The sequence below is a fragment of the Poecilia latipinna genome, unplaced genomic scaffold (genome assembly GCF_001443285.1).
Source record: "Poecilia latipinna isolate Pla-1442-1.1 unplaced genomic scaffold, P_latipinna-1.0 Scaffold50, whole genome shotgun sequence".
NCBI lineage: Eukaryota > Metazoa > Chordata > Actinopteri > Cyprinodontiformes > Poeciliidae > Poecilia > Poecilia latipinna.
The window spans coordinates 271,737-295,094 of NW_015112666.1; the positions used below are offsets into that span (position 1 = coordinate 271,737).

Here is a 23,358-nt window from a genome sequence, read left to right on the forward strand (position 1 = left end):
GTTTTCTATCTAGGGTAGAGTAAGGCAATATAGATTTTTTTTTTGGTATAAAAAAAATCTCAGATCTGTTTTGTACCAAATTTGGTTTCCAATTTAGAAAATGTTTTTCCTTCCACTTTTTTTTCCTTAAAAAAATACAAATGACAAACAATATCTTCAAAATGTTCAATAATTCCTTTTGTGAGTTGACCTGAAGTCTCACCATTACTCTGGAAACCCCAGAAACACATTGTGTATGCATGCATGTGTGATGTTCATTTGTTAGAACCACCAAAGGATCAGTCATTACAAATTCCTGACCACGTTGGGTGACAATCTGGGTCAGATCCTGTAAGTCGATCCCACCAGTTTTCTGCAAGGTCTGACAGAAACAGAGAAAAGCAGAAAAGCTGGCAGATCGAAGGCCCAAACCCCGGGAATCCTACCAGGAGGTCTTTCCTCAGTTTTCAGGTCGAGGAGACGTGGAGCCGCTCTATTCCAAAGTACCGATCCGAGGTTTAGTTGCAGCTCTCTGCAGCCTGTTAGCTTGTCGTGAAGCAGGGACGCCTTGGGCGCTGAGAATTCCTGTCGCGCACAGCAGAATCTGATTAGGCAGGAGATGGTAATGCTGCCTGACCTGGTGGGAGGAAGGAAGATGGTAGTCAAATCCGAGTGATAAAGACAGGGCGGGCTATTGGGGGATGGGTGAAGGTAGGGAAATACCAGATACTGTAAGTCTGCGCATCATGCTAGGGATGAGGTGGAGGAGGAGGAAATATTTAGCCTTGCAAATGTCTACCCATGTATACTTCTCTTTTGGCCCTATCAGCCTTTCTGATTGAATCTGAGTGTTGTTCCAGCCTGGTTGTAGGTTTGTGTGCTGCAGGGAGACACATGTCATTATGGTGGTATAATGGCTTCCTGCTGGCTCCGAGCTATATGTTCTCCGGCGCCACATTTCAAATAGATGCTTGTCGTCTGTTGTTTTATCACATATCCAGTATGGGTGGCTCCAGCAGTCGACCACTTTGACCAAACCGCTGCTTCCCCCTCCATCACTCAGGCTCTGTATTGCTCTGAGCTGTGTTGGACTAAAGCAACTGCTGGGGGTAAATTACACAGGTTAGAGGTAATAATGCTACATAGCACAAGATACACTCAAAGAGACATGTTAAAAATGATACAGAAAGAGACTGTCAAGAAAACACTTTAGTGTGTTTGGTTAGGCCAGTAATTACAAACACCTTCCATCTTTAGATCAAAGGTTTCACCACCAAATACGGTATGAAAACAGCATATTTCACAGTTTCTGCTTTCTCTGATTGCATACCAGAACCAAATGGAGTGGAGCAACTGCTAACAGTAACTTAGCTTATTGATTTTGTTGTGCACTCAGATTTGCTGTGGTGATCAGTTTGGGCTCAAGCAGATTCCTTTCACCCTGACTGAGTGGCTTTGAAGTACTCAACACACCTGAACTATTATGGCATCCTAATGTTAATACATCGGCTTTAAAATACAGCTGGCGTTATAAAAGTTAAGGTCTTGTTGTTCTCAAGGCGTTTATATGAATGAGCATTCTTCCCAGGGAGCATTGGATAGAAAAATACAGCAGAAAAAGTAACTGCAAACATTTAGCCAACTTCACCAAGTCTGTGCCAGAGATGAAATGGATATATTTTTAGTACCTAAAGCTACAGTGAGGAAGGAGACAGAGTCTTGGCCAAGTAAAATATATATAAAAAAGTATGATTATTTAAAGTTGAGATTTTCCTGGGTTGGATTGAAGCATCATATCATGTGGCACTACGCATAGCTAAAGCAGGTAAACCCCAATGGTTTATCCTGAACATCAAGTACAGGAACAGCAAAAGGTTTTCAGAAATAATAGCAATAAAGTAGCAGTTCTGTATTTGCTCTCTGAGAGGCGGCTAGCTACCCCACACTTTGCAAACCTCTGCTCTAATAGATACCAGAGGCGCTCTGGTTGGGTGAGGTCACGGTTTTGTGCTGGTCAGTCTCCAGTTATCCACTCCAATCTCCTAATGGACTAAGATTCATGTGCTGTGAGGAGTCATTTTGGAACACAGTATCAACATGTCCCGAAGCATCAAGAGTTCCTTTCACTGGATCAACCAGCCACACCCAACGCCTGAAAAACAATCCCACGCCATAATACTCCCTCCTTAAACCTCAAACATGGCACAGTGCAACCACCAAATTCAAACCTGTGTATCAAGTTCCCAGAAACCTCCTCAGAAACCAGTGGCTGTGTGTTTTCTACCGCAGCGTCTGATGCTTTCTGTTGCATCTTGTGATTAAAGGTGTGGATGCAGCTGTTAAAGCAGCAGACAGAAAAAAATGTTTGCAGAATCAGTCTGCTTGATTTCATACACTGTGACCATGGAAGAGGCTGGAACACCTGAAATAGTTTAGCTTAACTACATATTAGATAAGAGATAAGATAACAGTACACGGCTGCAAAACGACATCATTCTAATTATTATTATTTCAGTGTGATTTTCAGACTCGTGAGTTTATCAGAGGTGAGATGGTTGCCTGAGATTGAGGTCCTTGTCCAGAGGCTTCTAGGTTGGCCTTATAGTGTCTGACTGTCAGTCCTCTGTCCTAATAGGGTCAGGGAGACATGAAGATCCCTCCTGGCATTCCCTAAATCTTCGCCGTTGGCTGTCTGATGTGACAGCATCACTGTATGACAAATACCCATCATTTACTAATGGCAAATCCTTCTCGGCACTCTTCCCTTTGACAAGAGAGGCAGAAGGACAGAGTGTGTGTGTGTGTGTGTAAGTGTGTAAGTGTGTTATAGGTGGCTGTTGATGAAGAAAGCATCCATCTTCTATTGTTACAACCCCTCCCCACCTCACCGTCTCCATCCCACTGTTCCTCATCTTCTGTCATTTCTTCTCGTCTCTCTACCTTGCAGACGGAGGTTTGTCCCTTTGACCCCTGCACTGAGAAATCAGGGGTGGAGGTATACTGTGGAGGCACTGCTGTGCCAGGAGCCGTCAGCAGGTTGAAGGGGGGAAATGAGATGTATTAATGATAGGATCAGCTGCATGCTGGAGAATAATAACCGGGGAAAAGAGGCAATTACCAACAGGCTATGATGGAACAATAAAGAGACGTCTAAACGAACAAATGGGCTTTGCTGTAGTTGCAGTTGAAATGGCAAAAAATTTCTTCTCCAAGGTGGGGAAACTCGATAGAAGCAAATGCATTGCAGGCTAACGTAGAAATTTAATGTCTTCAAATGCTGCTGTTCAAAATAAAATCAGTCTTTGTTCAATGGCAAAGAGTCTTGCTATGCGAGAGAATGTGGCATGCTAATACTGATGGCGGCATACAGCGACAACACGGCTCCATGTGTGCCTCAGTGACGGGGTGGCTCTCTGCCCGCTGAATATTTCATTATCTAAAAAGGCCTCAAAGAGGAGGGAGGTGTAAAATGTGAGATGGAGAGACCGAGGGAGACAGAAAGGACCTTTGAGTGTGCAAATGCTATCTTTGTTAGCTCTCTGTTGCAATTTACTCCCTGTGGGTGCAGAGCTGAACTGGACTCCAGGTTGTGTTGAATCAGCATAGGTCGCTGCTATATTTCACATTAGGATGCTTTGATGTATTTGAATTTCCATACAGTTTGAGGAGCTTAAATGTTTCCATACACGTAATTATTCGTGCTTTGGGTCTCTACATCTTTTGAAGTTGATCTCTCCATATTTTTTATCAAAAAAATTCCTCCCTCCTCTCCAGTTCTGTGTTGTAATGTATTGCCAGACTCACATGGAATGCTAATACTTTAACAGGCGAAACAGTGGCAGCCTTGTCAGCGCTTTCTCTGTCCCTTCTTCTGACAACGAGACTCCGAGAGAGAGAGAGAGAGAGAGAGAGAGAGAGAGAGAGAGAGAGGTCTTTTTTTTCAAGACCTTGAGTACCAGGAATGTTGCCGCTGCTTGGGGAGTGAGACATTTCTCAAGGACTCTGTAAAACTTTTTCCATGTCCACATATCTCTCCTCTTTCCACCTCTCAGCCACCTGGAACACTAGCTCTAAATCTAAATGCAGCCTGCACTCCATTGCTGCTGCATACACTTTCATTATATCCCATCATCATATGCATGGCCTGGGTTGTGTGCAGCCATTTCCAAAGTGATAGGTTCAGGTGCGTCAGTGGAGGTGTGATGTATGTTTGTGAGTACATGTGTAGGGCTGTGCTGACTTCTGATGGGCCACAGGTGCACAGCAGGGGATGCGGCTCTGCATATTGATTTCACAGTCGGCCAACACCATGCATTATATCTGGGAGTGTTTCTCTATGGTGCTTCTTCAAAGAAGTGGTGGAGGAACATTTTGGGGCATGAATATGTAGATGGAAACCCAAAGGGAGGGATGGAGCCATTCACAGCACCTCCAGGAGCCTTTTACATTAGCAAGGGCGAGACGTGGGATGGCAGGGAGGGAACCAGCGGAGAGACATGGAGAAACGTTAATGGAAAGGTCTTTTCTCCTGATCACAGAAAAATGCTCCTTCCTGAACCATTTTTGCAGTTTGTCATAACAGAGCTTGTTATTTACCCTGAAGAGCCTTCCTTCTTTCCCGTACCCCCAACTCCCAGCCTCTTGAATAAATCATGTTTGTATAAGGGCCAGTGATGGAGGTTTTAAATATGGAAAAGAGAAAGATCAAACCAATATCAAGAGACTGGAATAACCGCGTTGTGCTTTTATGTCCTTTTAAATGTTGCTGGGTTCTGGGGATCCATCCGTCTCCCTTCTGGAGCCATGCAAAGGGAAGGTCAGCCTGATGGATACATCCTGACATGCACACAGCCTGTGATGTCAGCTGTGTGTCTGTGTGTGTGTGCGTGTGTGTGGGCTGTCGGGCCAGCCAAGCGAAGTTCAGCAGAGGGCGGAATAGGCAGCGGGGAGGGGAGCGCCACAGCCTGGCCTCGGCGGCCTAGTTTAAGGAGGTTTTGCTTGCAGAGGGGCGGCTAAGGAGGGATGCGATGGTGAGGTTGGGCGAGCGGGCCGAGGTGTTGGGGCGGGTTGGGGTGGCAGAAGAAAGGCCTCATTCATGAGTCGTGCCATCTCTGTCTCCCAAGGGGATTGAGGCTCATCAATGACCAGGCCAGCTGGGAGGATGTCAAAACGCAGACTGGCTCCCTCTCTCCCCGTCCCAACCTCTCTTTGTGGGGACCTGGTGCTGTCAGAGGCAGTAGCCCGAACACTGAGCCCTCTCATGCTGCTGGGTGCCCATTCAGAACCATTCAAAGCCTTTGGCTAGCCTTAGTTTACATGCTGTCTGTGTTGTATGAGACATGCATAGTCTAGAACAATGGTTCCCAATTCAATTCAGTTTTATTTCGATAGCGCCAATTCACAACAAATGTCATCTCAAGGGATTTCACAAAAATAATTTCAGTCCAATCACATTTTCATTCCCAACAGTGCAGTAAACTCAGTTAATTATCCAAAGTAGCTCAAAACGTTTCAGACGTTTTCAATCTTGAATTGAGTTTTAACTTAATGCTGCAATTTAAGCCAAATAATTATTTCTTAAAATCTGCCCTCACCTAGTTAAAGGACACATTTCCCTATTATTTTTACTCACAATATTAAATAAAAATAACTACTGCACTTATTTTACTTTAGAATAATTCAAATTACTGTTTCAAATTGCATGAACAAAATGTCTGACCTGATAATGAATTTTATTAAACATTACAGTGAATTCTGCTTTTAACATTTAATGTGAACAGGACATCATCCTCAAGCTTTGCAAACTGAGAAATGCATTAAAATCAACACACAAGAGTCAGATCAATGTAACGCGCTACTTGTACTCTTGGTACATTTTTTGAGACTAAATTAGCTCCATAGAAATACAACAAAAGCTGCTTTCTTTGTTTCTTCTTCTCTGATGACCTAAAATATGAGCAATATTAATATTAAAACTTAAGCTGGGAATGTTGCAGCTCATTTTGTTCGTCAGTTTGATAATCAGGTGATTGAATGCAGAACGCCGGGGCCTGTGGTTTTATAGAGATAATTAAATATCAGGTTCTCAGTAGTTTAATTTTTTTTATTTAGGGCAGGGTGTGAAAACTTATGAAGAACCAGCAGATTTACTCCATAATGTGTTGGTTCTTGTCTTACATCACAGTTAATTTGATTATACATTACAAGTAACCTAAGCAGAGTTTAGCATGATGGTATCTGTAACCACATTATCGTGGATTTGATTTATCCTTTGGCACCGAACGAAACAGAGATTTTAACACTGTACGTTTTCCCAACTATGTCTCCAAAATGAAGTATCTGTTAACTCCAGAAGCCAATCTGCTTCTACCAAGCATTTATTAACAGTAAATTTAACTACACTTAACCAGTTCCATTGCCGAAATGATCCAAAGTGTGTAAATTGTCCGGTGTTGTGTGCTGTTCTTGTAGAGAGCAAAAGGAGAACAGAGAAGTAGTGATACGCTCAGCAGATGTGTGCACTCATCACTTCATTGCTTATCCATGCCAGTGATAGGCCTGCATTAGCAGCAACTTCAAGGTGCTCTGCAGGCAGTGGCAGATGTGCATTGGTGGGGGCAACTTTGCATTTGTGGTTTCATGTCATGCACAACAAGGTTACTCCCTCTCCCTTCCTTCCTCTCTGTTTTTGTTTTGCTGATCTGTCAGAGAAAGAGGGGAAACAAAACGACCCTTAAACACAGTAATAGTGTAAAACTGGAGAAACCGCAGGCTGCAATCGATCCAAGTCAATAAAACCAGTCACCACAAGCATCGAGACATTCATGCTCAGATTCAGTTTAAAAGAGCAGCAAGAAATGGAAATATCACTTTCACTTTATTTTAGTGGATTTTGTGGAGTTCAGCGTTTAAATCACTCGAGCAGCATCACACTTTAGATAGAAAAGAGAAAACATGGTTACACTGAGGTTCCTCTCGGTTGCAAGTCTTTATTAGAGGAATCTGACTCATAACAGAAGTTTCCCTGCATTTTTCTTCACTGAAGTACTTGCAAAGGTATAAATGGATCAAATCAGCTTTTTGATCCATTAGAGTTTTGAAAAATACCTACCACTGTAAATTAGAGAGTATGCATGCTCCGTTTGTTTTGAATATTAGAAATGTGATTTAGATAAACCACACTAACCATATTGCTCTCAATATATTGTCAAAAAATCACCAATGTGGCATTGTTGTCTCCGATTTTTCAGCTTCTTCAACAAGCAATAAAATAAGTAAAGAGAACTGAAAGGCCAGACACTCAACAGAACCTCAACCTCAAATGTTTCTGTGTTTTTCAGCATCTTAAATACTTTTTTTCTGGTAAAGGAATATTATACATTTAATATCGTGAATATTTTATTGTAATGCATTTTAATGCATTTGTAAGCAATTAACAAAGGTGACAAATTTTCTCAAATAAATTAATTGTGCCATGGTTCACCTGAACACAAATGGTTGATATATAAAGTCCCGGTACAGAAGGCTCCGTTATGCCTGGAAATACGGTAGTCAGCTATGAAAGAATCAAGATTGTAGGAGCTAAATGACGAGATGTTGTTGTTAAACAGTAGCTTTAATAAAAATCTAAGTAACTTAATAAACTGATAAGTTGAACACAGAAACAATAAATGTTGATTTACTTTAGCTAGCAGCAAGTAACCAACAGCCAGTAGCTTTTAGCTAGTAGCCACAGTCTCTAAGTGCTCTCAAATTTCCAACTTGGTTGAAATTTTTATAAATAATGATTTTTAGTAACATTAAAGTTTTTGTGTGGATGACAGGCCAAAACATAAATATGTCTCCGTTTTCTCAGATGTGGACATGGCTACATGAGGACTACGCAGAACTACATGTCAGGCATTGATGTATTCAGAAATTTAACTGCACAGAAACTGGACATGAATTCATGGTGCGGTTTGCGTTGAATCTTCTCGTGAAATTCAGGGAAATGGCGACAGCAGCAGCTACGTTTACATCGGTCCCCATGTTGTCAGTGAATCTCCAGCCCGTCTCCTTTTCTCAACCTCCTCGTCTTCCTCGCGTTATCGCCTCCTGGCAGTCCACTCTCTGCTTCTTGGGGAACCTTTTGACTGATGCCCCAGCTCATTGTGTGTGATGTTGACTCTGTATCGGTGTGTAACGGTGCCCTGAGATACTGTTACCACAGTGTTGTCTTTGGTGTCTGCTCCACTGCTGCCCTTTAGACCCCAATAACCACCTTCTGTCAGTTTGTAAAGCATTTCTCCCTAACCTTTTATTGGTGCCTCTCCCTCTTTGGAACAGTGTATTCTGCTTCCTTCTGTCTTTTACAGCTTATAATCATCTGTCCTTGTAATGCCTGCAGCCTCCATGTTTCAGCCATATCCCAATAAAAACGCGGCCTGTTATTACTCCTCCGTCACTGCTGGCAGGCTGCAGTTGGAGACGTTCTTCTAACTGTGTGCAGTGTTTTCATTCATTTACCTCCAACTCTTTCACATCTCTGTAAAGTCTCCCCATAACATGCTGTTTCCCATGACCAAAACCCTGCCAGAGCCCTTCGAGTCCTGAGGAGTGGGGGGCGAGTTACCATGGCCACGGCAATCAGGATTGCGAACTTGAAACTTCCCAAGATCCGCCTTGAGCTCCTTTGAACTGCGTGTCATGCTGTTAATATATATTACAGATGAATGGAAAGGGGTTTCTGTGGATTCAGCCTAGATTAGGTTTCTGTGGAGCCCAGAGACGACATCCCACCTAGAGCAGGAAGAAGAAAATGTTGGACTAAGAGTGTCCCTCCTATAGCAATGACAGGCGGAGAATCTCTTAAAAGTACTTTAGTGTGAGGAATCGCGGGGCTCCTGGTTATTTTGGGTGTCATCGAAGATGTGAGTGTATTCGTCTTTCTGACAGCACAAACCAAAATAAATAAGAGCTCTGGACTGAAATATATGAGACCATCAATCTTTTGTCAAGATAAAAACTTTTATTTTAAGCAGAAAACAAACAATTAGTCCTACTGCTGCAACAATTTGCAATATTGGTGATTTGTTAAGTGATATAAAATAAAATATAAATGAAAATATTGAATAAATCCTACAATATGTAGTGGTTCTAATAACTGCCTTTTTAAAGCAGTGTAGGTCTTGTTTGCTGTCAAACAGCTGAATTTATCTTTGTGGTTTGCGATCTCTCTTCCATCATTTAAAGGATTTAAAGTTGAGGACTTGTATGAAGGGAAGGTCTTATAATCTCTGTGTCTTTGTGCTGGAAGCTGGACCACATCTAAGCGTGTCAGTACCAGCGTTTCCACAAGTCCAAGCTGAACTGATAAAATTGATTATATTATAAATGATCTGAAAGTAGTCTCCTATAAAACTGTCTAAAACGCATTTCATGCTAACAGCTCAGCAGCTCAGGAAGAAATCTTCCAACGCTGCAGATTAATTGAAATGTCTCTGGTGTCCATATGCAGGAATGTGATTTTTATTTTCTGTGTGTGTTTTAATCATTATCAGCTTTGGAGTGTTAAAATATTTTGACATGTATTCCTCCTCCATGTTGACGGTTCCCTCTGCGTACGACTCCAGGCTCCTGTCCATCAGCTCAGATGAGCTGCCAAGAAATTGCTCCTCAGAAGATTTTAGCTGATTTATCAAAAGTTATAACGTAGAAGTTGCTTTCATGTACATTTCATTGGCAGTGAGTTTATGAGTTTTCCACTAATACGCAGCGTTTTGAATAAAGCTGTGGGATCTCTGACCCACGTGTGTTTTGTTCTCCCTCAGGGCTCCAGAGATCATCCTGGGCCTGCCGTTCTGTGAGGCCATAGACATGTGGTCGCTGGGCTGTGTAATAGCTGAGCTGTTTTTGGGATGGCCTCTCTACCCCGGAGCCTCCGAGTACGACCAGGTAACACATCATTACCTCACACACACTGGAATAAAAGACTTCAAGTAAACATGACTGAGCCCCTTCAGACTAGCCAGCAGCAATTAGCAAACACCTGGTGGACCTGCACATCATGTGAGCTACTTCTGGTAAAAATGTTGTTAAGGGGTTAATAAGCAGAATGCTGTTGTTGTCGGCAGAAAAGCTAATTTATGTTCAACAAAATTCATCAAGTTACTTTAGCTTTGTAATTCTTAAATTGCACATCGTAGCTTCACTCGTTTTTATACATTGCAGTTTTTGATTCTTTTGAGGCAATTGGTTTGCACAGATTTAAGTAAACAACTGATTTTCCCAACTTTTGCTTTTGTTTATGTGCTGCTGTTGGTTCTTTATGAGGTAATTCAGATAAAATGCGATCATTTTGCAGGCTAGCATGGCTGCTGTTCTACATTGCCGTGTTGCTCTTTCCTACCAGCAGATGTTCTGATCTGACTGATTATCTTTTTTTGACATAAGAAAATCTTTCGTGCATAATTTGCTTTTAAGCCCTTTCTGGCATTTCCATCATTATCTGTCATTATCTACGTAAATGTATTTTAAGCCTTCAAACAAGCCTTCATCATAAAGCATTTCCCTTTTTTTATATGCTCTAATGACTGTCTCAGACCTCAAAGTTCTTTCAAAGCATTAGCTTCATTTTGGGTGTTTTTTTTTTTTTTTTTGCATTTCTGTCTTGCAGATTCGGTACATCTCACAGACGCAGGGTCTTCCAGCAGAGTATCTGTTGAGTGCAGGGACGAAGACCACCAGGTTCTTCAACAGAGACCCAGATTCCACCTATCCCCTCTGGAGACTGAAGGTACAAAACAAAATAAATAACTAGATACATTTACTTACATCACTTTGTGGCTGAAATGTACTTTCAGGAGTAGTTTCACTACATCGTACTTTTACTTTTATAAAGTATCTATTTAAATTTCTGGATACTTTACCTGTGAGTAACTTCACTGAATGAAGAAAAACAAAAACTGAAATAGAATGAAATACAGACAACAGACAAACCTACAGTTTAAGTTAAGGTGAGACTTCTTGTTTGTGCACAATGTTTGTTTTTTTAATTTTATTTTCTACCTGTTGAGTCTGCTGTATGATGAAGATCTGGAAGTGTCAGATAAGTTTTATGTGTCAAGTCAAGTTTTATGATTTGGAAAAGTGCTGCCTAAATCTACTATGTTGTAGTCATGATATTTATTACTAGTAATTTTTCTTTTTAGTTTTTAAAACACCAGAATAACTTTGCATTCTTGTTTGTTTGATGTCATCAGTTTAAATATTAAATCAGATTCTGACCAGTTACTCAGTAGTTTATTAGCCTTTTAAACCAAATACTTTTTACTTTTATGATTTTTGGGTAAACTATCCACCTGTGCTAATTTCGATTTATGAAACAAAACATGTATAATGAAAAGATAAGAATAAGATAAACAAATATTGCACTATAAACCCAGAACAAAGTGAATAACTAAGTGTGTGTTTTTATTTTTTCCTGCCGTACATGTGAGGCATTAAACTGAGGCTTCTGTTGTGTTCTGACTGTAATGAAGGTAAAATGGATCTGTGTGGGAGCTCTGACGCTGCTCTGAGCTCCACTCACTGCCCCACTGTGCTCCATTTAGGCCACTCAATAAACAACGTCAGCTTCATCTGAACTTCTGGGGGTCACACAGACATTTTGCATATTGACTGCGATGAGCTGCAAATATGATTCCTCTCTGCAGCACATAAAGATGTAACAAAAACACAAAATCTTACCAATTATATTTGTCTAGTTCTTATTTAGTGTACATTTGTTTTTCATCTGCAATTGATCTTTTCTGGCTGAAGGTCATTTGCCCTTTGGGAACAATAAACTTTATCTAATGTAATCTAGTTTCTTGTGCAAATATCTTAATACACCTGAAATAAAACAAACTTACAAGAAACTTTTCAGTAAGATATATGAGCTTGCTTTAAGTCAATAATTCTTGAGTATTGATAAAAACTATTGAAACCACTGGCTGATTTTTTCACTTAGAAAAAATGTCTTGTAATAAGTGAAATAATCTGCCAGTGAAGCTAGTAATTGTCATCAATATTAATGAGTTATTTACTTAAAACAAGCTTGGATTTCTTGTTGAAAAGTTATTGCAAGTTAGTTTTGTCCTATTTCAGGTGTACTGGGATGCCTGCACTAGATAATAAACCAAAAATACTTAGTAAGATGTTGTGTTTTTGCAGTGTAAATGTCTTGGTAGTGAAGAAATAGCATGCAAAAGCAGGGTTAGGTTCTTAAACAACATTTTACACTCATCTTACCTAACCTACATGCACAACACCATATCTAGTGGAAAAGTAACCTGAATACATTGTTGCCTTGGTGAAGTACAGTGGTGGCATCATGATCCTGTGGGGATGCTTTCTTTTAACAGATGCAGGGAAGATGATCACACAACATGAGAGGATAGATGGAGGAAAATTCAGGCCAAGTTTGGAAGAAAACTGGTTTTAAGTTGCAGATAAAACAGGAGGAGTAACTCAGTCATTTATGCAAGGGTGTGAATACTTTTGCAAGACAATTTTAAGTTATATATATATATATATATATATATATATATATATATATGTGTGTGTGTGAAGAGAACACGCTCTAAAGGGATTTATTTCTGTTCCAAAGAAACCCTAAAAACACCTCATTTTACTCATTTTTTATTTTTTCTGCTATATCTGTAAAATTGCAGAACAAGCAAACTTAAAATAACTTTATCATGAAGTTCAGGAAGAACGGAGTATATTAAAGTCATCATGACATGGCTGAGCAGAGCTGCCACAGTGCTGCAGCTCGTTACGACTGTCCCACATCTGGTTTGTGTGAAATCAAGGCATCCTTGAAACGTTTCTCTGTCCCTTCCTCTTTGAAGAGCGACGGCTGAGCTTTAACTCGACCTCGCCATGTGTTTCCACCAAACGCCAGCTGTGGCGCATTGCTGGCTGTAATTAAAGATACGTTGTGTTAAGCCAGGAGATTTCTGCAGTCGGTGTAAATCTGCATCTGTTGGAACGTAATGATGGCATGTTTATACCCGTCAGGTTTGTGTCTGTCCAGGTGCTCCAGTGTAAATTCGCTGTGTCGTCTGCGTATTGTTGCGGCGTTGGTGTGCAATCTGTTAGCAGGGCATTTGTGTGTTACCCCTGGGTTACTCAGAGGGCAGGATGAGGTCTGCTGCACATCAACAACAAGAGGCTATAATGAGCCAAATGTAAATAGTATATTTCCTGAGGGAGAAGTTTGATGGTATTTCTACCAAACATCTGCTTCTTGTCTCCTGCAGACTCCGGAAGACCACGAGGCTGAGACGGGGATCAAGTCCAAGGAGGCTCGCAAGTATATCTTCAACTGCTTGGATGATATGGCACAGGTACGCTGTCCGCGCAGTGTTGCCAGATTGGATAGGTTCTGCCCAATTGGGCTGCTTTTGAACTTTTGGCTGGAAGAAACACATTTGGACTGGTTTTTAGGAAATGTTTAGAGGAAAGTAGTTAACGTTGTGTGGCAGAAAAGCACATAACTTTTGACAAAGAGCTGTGTTCACACTTTTATTTTATTAGCTAATTTACTTTGAAATGAAAGTGAAATCATCAATTATTAGTAACTGGTTAATTAAGTGGCACTGTGTAGTAGAAATCCTAGTGCAACATCATGACTTAAAAAGACACAACCAAAAAAACCAAAAGTTTTATTGTCTTCCAGCAGTCGAGTCTTAATCAATCAATAGTTCGTCTTAATCAATTCCTAGTCCTGGGAGTTCTGAATCAATTCAAAATGCTCAAAAATCTATTTTAGACTGCTAAATTTTTTGTAAAATTATATTTTGAATAATTCTTTGATGTTTTTTTTTTTTTATTTAAGCAAAAGCTACGCAGCTAACCTGATAGTGGTAATTTAAATTTCAGAATTTCATGCACAAACGTATGAAACTGATGAAATATGATTCGGTATGGAACTGAATTTTTAAAAATAAATGTTCTGTTTGCTTACGCTATCATTTCTCCTTGTCTTTCACATAATTTAAACAAAATCTCTAAATGGAAAAACATGTTTCTGAATTAAAGATCATTTCTGAAGTGAATCGTAACCCTAAAAATCTAACTCAAATTAAATCCTTAAACAAGATTTACATGTTGTTTAAGGATTAGTCATGTAGTCATAGCACCACATATGACTACATGTGGTGCTATTAAAATAACTTTTATTGAGCTGATTTTGTGGAATTGGCCGGCGTTATGTTGTGTTTGGGCTGGAAACTGTCAGCCAGATCTGGCAACCCATCAGAGCAGGAATCTTCCTTCACAAGTCAAACCAGAGAACTATTGCTTTCTTCTGCTCTGCCTCTCACGTCCAGCACAAGCAGGTTAAGGTCCAGAGCCGGTTTGATCCATCGCGTCCTGACAATTATCTATCAAATGTATGAAATCCTTTTAAATATTTATGCTGCTGAGGCCGGATCTCCAGCTGCAGCAGAGTTCAACTGATACACGGAGTTTTACAGAGCCAAATGAAAGCAGCTGTTTGCTGAAACTCCCGCACGGCTCTTCGACTGTCTAATAACTAACAGACATTCAAACTGAACATGTGCAGCGACTGGCTAACAGGCCTTGATGCGTTCACTTTGTTTCTTTATTTATGCTGCTGGGTGCGGGCTGAGGCTGTTCCTCATCTGTATTTCATGTAAGCATGTAATAACCAAACCCACTAAATGCTGCTGATATCCTAAACCTCAGCCAATTTGCACTTAAGGGACAAACCATGTATGGTTAGTTCTTCAGAGTGTAGCTGGATAGCATTGTGTCAAGTGTAAAGCTCGGTGGAGGGGGTGTTATGATGTGGGTCTGGCCACTTAAAAAAGAGATAATATATATTTCTGAAAAGTTACTTGTAAATTAGTTTTGTCTTATTTCAAGTATAATAAAATATTTGCACAAGAAATTAGACAAAAATACTTGGTCAGATTTTGTGTTTTTGCAGTTTAGGGTTGGGGAGATTTCACTATCATGTCCCCATGACAGATCAGAACCTGAGTGATGATTACCTGTGTATAGATCACCCTTACCTGATTCTGCTGGTAGATAATGGGTTCAGTGATGACTAATATGGCTCAAATGTCATCGTCACGTTCCGTGGTTGAGCTCCTGATGATCGTTTCCAAGATAAAAAGGTTTGGGCAGGTGGATTTCCTCTGTTGGTGGATGTTCATCTTGATTACATCCAGACAGCGGTCCCTGGAAAAACCAGCCATGCGGACACCCGACACATGTTGCTGCTTAAATGATGGAGACAATTACGGAGGTTCAGTAGTGCCCAGGGCCAGTGTCAGGCCGGTCTGGAATAACGTGGTCAGCTGGGACGAGATGGTATCACTTCCCGGGATTGTTGGGTTTACAGCACCAGGCAAACGGTTTAATGAAGCCAACCTGTGCTGGCATGATATCCCCTGGGTTATCTGTATCTTCGGTGCTTCCAGCTCTGTATCCTGTCTTCCTCTGTTGCAACAATACTCGATTTACCAAAGAAACATGTGGAGGTGAGATTCAGAGCTGCTAACATGGGGTAAAAATGGCCTGTTTTACCCCATCTCACTGTCCTGACCGCATAAACAAGTCAGCACTGTGGACATCTGTGCCTCCGTTTATAATGGATGATATAGCTGAAGGCCCTGCAAGGCCGAGGGGCGGGGAGCCAGGAAGTGATAATGAACCTCCTTTTAGTCGTGGGAAATGTGTGGAGGCTTCATTATGAGTATATCTAATTGAAGGGAAATCAGACACCAGCTTACAGTAAATGCAGGACTGCAGGAGGAGTCCAGTGGAGAGCGAAGGAAGGCCGGAAATACTGTAAACATCCGCCGTAATCTGCAGTCCATCAGTTTCCTTACTGATAACCGTGACAGGATGGCGAGGGGAGCATCGTGGTCTTCCTTCTACTACACCGCCCTGTAAAAGGTCCTTTTCATCATGTTAAAACCATAAACAATAATGTATTTATTGGAATCTTCTTTGATAAACTCACACAAAATAGCCTGAGTGTTTGATGGAAGGAAATCAGTACAAGTCTTTAGTCAGGATCAACCGATCCACTTTTTTCACTTCCGATACGATACAGATATCTGAGGTTTAGCATCAGCTGATACTTATCCTATACAGAAAACCAGAATTGACTTAAAACTAGTTAATCTATTTAAAAAATGTAATCAGATTAATCAGACTCTAGAGCTGTGAGTAATAACTATGCATAACTTTATACACTTGAACTACAAAAAAGCATGTTTTGGAAAATGACATGCAAACCAAACATCTCCATTTTCTTATATTCATGAAGGTTTAAAATAATTATTTTGTTTCCAAAGTAGAAGGACAATTGACTGTTACAAAATGCTTTGCTTTGGTTTTATCTTTCTGTTGTTGTTTTTAATGCGCTCTAACGCAGCGTTCTGACTCTCCTCGCTCATCTCTTCACTCATGTTTGCGATTATGCGTTACTGATCGAAGTACGACGCTGTGCAACAGCTGCTTTGAACTGGGTAACCCTGCATGGGCGAGAGGCTTTTAGGTCAAAACACAAAATACGATTAATCAGCATTAACATGTGTTAATACATGCGATTAATCTAAAAGGTTTATCGCATTAATGTTGACAGCCCCACTTAAAACGTAACCAAAGAGTGAGTGAGTTGCTAGGTAACCAAACAGTGAGTTGCTAGGTAACCAAACAGTGAGTGAGTTAGTTGATGCCACCAACCTGGCTGAGCAGTTTTAGCCTTTTCTCTGCCTACATCTCCCAGAATGCTGTGCGTTTCTGGATCAGGGTCCGGTGAAATTATTGAATATTCTACCAGATCTATTATCCAGTGATATTAATCACGTTATACATTGATTGATTGACCAGTTTCAGCCTCTGTTTTTCCCTGGTTGTGTAAAAATGATTTGGGATGATGCTGAAGGCAGGACTGCGACATGCAGGCCATGATGACAGAGCAGCCTGGTTGATCCTGTTGCTCAGCATCTGATTGCCTTTCCTTCAGAAATGCTCCTCGCAGCACACACAGGACTGCCTGTGGTGTTTTGCTGTTTTGGGGGTTTTAATCAGTTTTAAAGAATTGGAAATGCCTAGCTTCTCTCTTCAGTTAAATCAGTAGATGGTAGAAACATTTTCCCCTCCTTTTTTGTTCATTTATCACTTCTGTTGGACCTGATTGTTCACATTTCCCCAAAGTCATCTCCCTACAGAGGACATTGTGATTATTTCTCACCTCATTTCGCAGATTATTCCTTTATCGAAGGCAGCGGAGATGACAAAGAAAGAGGCATGGCTGCAGAAGCTGAATAGCCTGCATGAAGATAGGGGCTTGAATCAGATTTGCCGTGTTGACTGGCAGCACATCTGATAGACCCTGGAGCAGACCCGCAGATAAGCGCCGCGTCTTTATGAAAAACAAGCCTGCTTCCTCCACACAGCAGTCACAATAAACAAGGCTGCCTGTCTGCTGCCTGGTCCTGCTCCCGCTGCCTGACAGGCTGCTCAGCGGCTACATCCTGACCTTGTTCCCCTCCGCTTCGTCCCTCACCAGACGCCACGACAATAAAAGTAGCTCAGAATCAGAATTAGTGCCTCACATACCGAATCAGTCTTTGCTTATGTGTGAAGCGCTAAAGCAGAAAGTTGGCTGCCTTGCCAAGTATTTACCCACAGCCTGGGCCGCTGTGTTTATTACGGCTGAAGCAGCTTGATGTTTCAAGGCAGCTTCCCAGAATTTCCCTCAGAACATATTTACATTAAGATGCCGTGTCAGCTTTTTCAGAGCTGCTCACAAACTGATATCCTGTGTGAAACTGACAGCCAGTGGCGCTGTTTATTGAGTTCCTCCGTTTTGTTTGTTTTTACGTCTTTGGAGGAGATAAAATTCTCGCAGAAGGCCCCGGGACATTTTTCATCTGCTGCTATGAGTACCAGTGCAAATGTTTCTAATCCCACTGCAGAACAAGGTTATCACTGAGCTCTGACACACTCCTTAAATTACGAGACCTTCTGTGTATTATTAGCTTCCTTCTTGGGAAAAGGATGTGGTGGAGATTTTTCTGATACCCAGAGCCCTGAATCATGCTCTGAGGAACTGTGCAAACCTGGAGATGCACCATTCACAGATTTTAAAGTTGATTTCTGATGATCTTGTAAACTTCTGACCTACAAAAACTGATTTTAAGAACTACCATTAATAAAAAAAACATCAGAATTTTCCTTCTTCCTGAATTAACTGAAAATTGAAAACAAAATTAAGTTCAAATACAGTAAGATTTTTTTTCTCAAAAACAATCTCAAATCACACAGCTGGCTTTCTCATGATCACCGATAATCCACAAATACAGTAAAATCCTCCAGGTTATGGGATTAAGAAACATATAAAACCCAACAGAAAATAATTTCAGGATCATTTCTTTACTCCCTTTTTATTTTTATTTTTTGCCTTCCTGAAAATGTAATGTGCCTCAAATCACAAAACAATCAAAAAGCTCTCCCAGTGAGACAAAAGCATTGCATTTTTTTCTCAATGAATAAATCTGTAACAAACCTTGTTTTCTTCTAGGTGAACATGACATCAGACCTGGAAGGGAGCGACATGCTGGCGGAAAAGGCAGACCGGAGGGAGTTCATCGACCTGTTGACCAAGATGCTGACTATCGACGCTGACAAGAGGATCACCCCCATCGAAACACTCAACCACCCCTTCGTTACCATGTCGCATCTCCTCGATTACCCTCACAGCACCCAGTACGCCCTTTTACTGCCGTTTGCACCGTTTCCTCTGTTGTGCGCCACGTGGGCTCACTCCTGCTCTGTCTGCAGCGTAAAGTCATGCTTCCAAAACATGGAGATCTGCAAACGTCGTGTCAACATGTACGACACAGTCAACCAGAGCAAAACGCCCTTCATCACCCATGTGGCCCCCAGCACCTCCACCAACCTCACCATGACCTTCAACAACCAGCTGAACACTGTGCACAGCCAGGTGAGAGTCAAAGGAGGCAGATCGCTGAACTGATGAGTTGTGTCCTTATGATGACAATGACTCTTCCATATTTAAATATTCTGCCACACATTTTGGTGAGTTTTATTGGGATTTTATGTGATAGACCAGGAGTTCCCAAACCTTTCCATGCCATGACCCTCCTAATATCTTAGAACTCTTGAAATAAGACAGAACTGACTTACAGGTAACTTTCAACAAGATATAGGAGCTTAGACAAAATAAACAATTTCTTTAATATGAAAGTTCCACTGTGAAATTATTTAACTTGTAATAGGACATTTTACCCATGTTATAAGTGAAATAATCTAGCAGAGGAACCAGTTCTTTTTGTCTAGAAATAGACTTAAAATACTTGGTAAGATTTTGTGTTTTTGCAGTGTGGGTATGAATACTTTTGGAGAAGCTGATTTATCGTTCTTTATTTAAAATTTAAATTGTCAAATTTGAGCTTGACTAATAATTAGCACATATCAGAGTATTTTTTGAGAATTACTAAAACAAAAGCCAATTAAAAAGTTGTAAACTGCGTATTTTAAAATCAGTAGTTCCTCAGCTTCCCTGCCAGAAATGAGCCGTTTCTGCTCTCATTAGGTCCATTCTTCCTTTTGTCAGTTTATCAGCCTCTCTCCGTCTTGGTGCCTGGATTTCTGTCTGCCCAGAGTTTCTGTCTGTGGCCCGGTCCTGTGGGATTGTCACAAAGTGCTGATCACACACACGACAAGCCGGGCTTCCTGCTTGCCCAGCATCCCTGGGCTTCCAGGGCCTTAAGAATCCCTTCGCCAGGCTTCCTCGCGCTCCAGTCCGCGTCTGTCTTCTCTTCTTTCCTCCCGTTTGGCTGCGTTGAGCCTGTGGTGCTTTACCGCTCTGTTCCCCAACAATCTGTGAATCAAAACTGCTGACTTTTGGCTTGTGCAGGAATCACAGAGCTTCTGGTTACAAGGTTTACCAGATTGTGCACAGCTACAAATCCAACTCTACCTTCCCTGTCGCCAGCTATACTGAATGAGCTCATATAAGCGACAAAAACGTCGTCTTGCTGTGATTTAAATGCGTCAACATTTCCTCCTGCCTGTCTTTCCTGCAACTGGCTCTAAGGGCAACGAAACAGGCTCAACTTACTGATTTATTTTTCTCAACTCATTTGCAAAACTGGAAAGTGTTTTTGGCTTGTTTTTTGCTCCTTCTGTGCCTGTTTTTGATGAATGCCACAGAAAAATATTGATCATGTTTTCCCCTCCTAATGTTCATCACACTCTCTAAAGAGAGCAAATGAAAAATGAAAGCTCTGCCCCTACACACACCTAATGCAAAAAGCTAAAATTAGACGTTGTCTCATGGTACAACTCCTCATCTGAACAGAAAAAAAGTTCCTTTTAAAAGTGTTTGTTTCCCAGGAGATGTTCCACACGTCTAATGCTTAAAACATGCAGAAGTTACCAAATTTACATAACTATGCCATCACAGCTGACTGGAAATGTATTTCTGTCAATCGTAACCGAGATGGAAACTAGGCAGGAACCTTGTGACGTGTGATTTATTAACTTTTCCACACAGATTGACACTTTGTGTGAAAAGCTGATGTAGTTTTGCTCTAGGCTGATTTCTAAGATCACATGTCACATTTCAGTGGGAAAAAGAAACATTTCTGCTTCTGTCAGGTTCATGTTGGCTCTATGTCCGAACTTTACATGAACTCATCATGGACATGAGCATCACATTCACTTTGACTTTTCACTGTTGCAATTCAATCAATCCTTTTTTCCGGGTGCATTATTATTATTATTATTAATCAATATAAACTCCAGGGATTTTTAAAGCTAATAATTTGATGCACAAGTTTGAAGAAAAATAAATATTTGTCAAATATTCCAAAATTTGTCAGTAGTAACACACAATCAGTGATTTTCATTGTACACAAAAATCACAGATTTTGTAAAAAGTCAGTGATCCAGGCAGAATTATGTTAAATGATTAAACATTTATTTCGCTGCAATTGGAGACATTGAATGAAAGCATGTAAGCATTTGATCCTTTGTCCATCATTTTGCACTTGTGTGAATTATTTGAAATATTTCAAGTTAAATGTTTTGATCTTTCATTGTCAATGCAAACAAATACACAAACACATGCAACTGATTCTTTCTTTTAAAATTTATTAAAATTACATATTTTCAGCCCACAACAAAACAGAATGTATGACCAATGCTGTAAATATTAATAAACACCCAGAAGCAATTTATTCTAGTAAAAACCGATACTGTGGTAAACAGCTCAAATGATTCAACTGCATTTACTTTCAGGGGATTTTGTGTCATTGAGTTATTATTCATGCAACCGTGGCATTGATTGCATTTCCACTCACATCCTTTTTCACCACCTAATTAATCAAATCAGCGGTTTGCATATTTTAAGATTCCTCTGCTCTGCCTGCTCCCAGATTCTTCCTTTGGGTTTCATTATTTCTCTCCCGATTGTTTCAGTTGTGAGCTGATTCCATCCCACCTCCCTGTCATTCCCATCAGAACCTCCACCCTCATGACTTTTATTTTGGTCCCACCATTCCTTTAGGCCACCAACCTGGCTCCCTCCTCCACCAACAATGCCACCCTTTCCTTTGCCAGTCCTGACGTCTCCATACTAAACTACCAATCTGCACTCTACCAGCCCTCCGCCGCCTCCATGGCGGCTGTGGCCCAGAGGAGCATGCCGCTGCAGCCGGGGGCGCCGCAGCTCTGCGCCGCTCGGCCCGACCCCTTCCAGCAGGCGCTCATCGTCTGCCCGCCGGGATTCCAAGGTAACCACATTAACGTTAGCATGGCAAAACTTCAGAATATCACTGGAGATTATTTATTTCAGGTGTTCAAAAAGGAAACTCAAATATTATTGTCACATTTGAATCTTTCAGGGCAAAGAAAATCTGAGCAAAAATGAAAAAAAGCTGTTTTAAAATAATGGTTGTGTATATTAACCATCCTGGCTTCATGTGAAAATTTACTTACCTTATGAATTAAATGTAATCAACTATTTTAACGATTTAAACAGAAGAATGAAGACCTCAGAAAGCAACACATCTGAAGTTATTCAAGATTACTTAAGTACATCTGGGTCATGAAGCAGGACAAAGATTTTCAAATAGCCTAGTCAAATCCCGAACTTAAATCCAGCTGTGAATTGCCTTGAACAGGCCGTTAATGCTGAAAAATCCTCCAGTATAGATGAATTAAATCAGTTCATCATCCTAAAACTCCTCCTCAGCGACTTATTACCTGTTAAACGCTGCCAGAGCTCAACCAGAGGAAAGTTACTCTTTCAGTAATAAATGAAAGCATCATTTCAGAACTGTTTTATATTTATAGAAACATCTCAGTGTAACAAAAAAAGCAAATGAAAATTCAGAATTTTGTGAGTGTCTGCTGAGAGCAACGTCATTAACATCATCCACTAGTAGAATAAGCTGTGAAAGGCCATTAGGGTTTAGACTGGCAGTTCACAGAGTGCTGTAGACAAGATTAATGGGAAGTTCAGTGGAAGGAAAAACTGTCAAAAGAAAGCTTTTACAAGAAACAAGGATGACTTCAGTCAAGGTGCGAATATCTGATAAGAAAATGAATTATGCGTTTTAAGATAGTTACCAAAATGAACAGAAATAAATGCTTTAATTATCTCACTCTGTGTGATGAATATTTATGTGAGCTTAGCTTTTTGAAACAAAAAACCATTTTTTCAGTGATACTTTTATTTTCTCTTGATTCAACTACATGATTTCAGCACACAAAGCAGAAATGCATTAAGCATAAACTGAGTTATTTTAACTCTGATCTGATCTGAGCGCCTTTCATGCTATTTTTATGACGTTCTTGGCTTGTGTTTTATTCATGAGCAGGTTTGCAGGCATCCCCTTCCAAGCACACCAGTTACTCTGTCAGGATGGAGAACGCGGTTCCCATAGTGACGCAGGCTCCCGGTGCCCAACCTCTGCAGATCCAGCCTGGCCTCCTCACACAGGTAAGGGGCATATTCCCACATTTTAACTTTATTTATTTATTATTTAATTTTTAAACAGGAAAAGATGAAAAGAAATCTGGCCTGGCTCAGCATAATTACTGTTTTACAGCAGGTTCCTCTTGAAACACATAAATATGCAACATCACATCCCATTAATAAACACATAGAGACTTACCGATTTACAAAACAGTCGAATATTTACACTGAACAGTGACTGTAAAAAAAAAACACACATTGAAGAAATGGTGCATGATTCTTATTAAAAGTGCAAATGTTGAGATTGACTTTATATGTTTTGGAACAAACAGAAAATGATTTTTGGTCATAACAGTTTTTAAAGG

General features: G+C 40.6%; 1 protein-coding gene across 2 annotated transcripts in view; it reads left to right on the top strand.

The window, feature by feature from the left end:
• The window catches only part of hipk2 (homeodomain interacting protein kinase 2), a 123,063-nt gene that overhangs the window by 86,775 nt on the left and 12,930 nt on the right, over nucleotides 1–23,358 (top strand). The window contains exons 3-9 of one of the 2 annotated variants that reach the window (XM_015050937.1): nucleotides 9,789–9,912; nucleotides 10,634–10,753; nucleotides 13,263–13,349; nucleotides 18,569–18,753; nucleotides 18,829–18,991; nucleotides 21,677–21,806; nucleotides 22,896–23,017. In XM_015050937.1, the coding sequence (XP_014906423.1) occupies nucleotides 9,789–9,912; nucleotides 10,634–10,753; nucleotides 13,263–13,349; nucleotides 18,569–18,753; nucleotides 18,829–18,991; nucleotides 21,677–21,806; nucleotides 22,896–23,017 (931 nt within the window). Of the gene's footprint in view, nucleotides 1–9,788; nucleotides 9,913–10,633; nucleotides 10,754–13,262; nucleotides 13,350–18,568; nucleotides 18,754–18,828; nucleotides 18,992–21,580; nucleotides 21,807–22,895; nucleotides 23,018–23,358 lie in introns of both variants that reach the window. The other variant, XM_015050929.1, reaches the window with a different exon arrangement.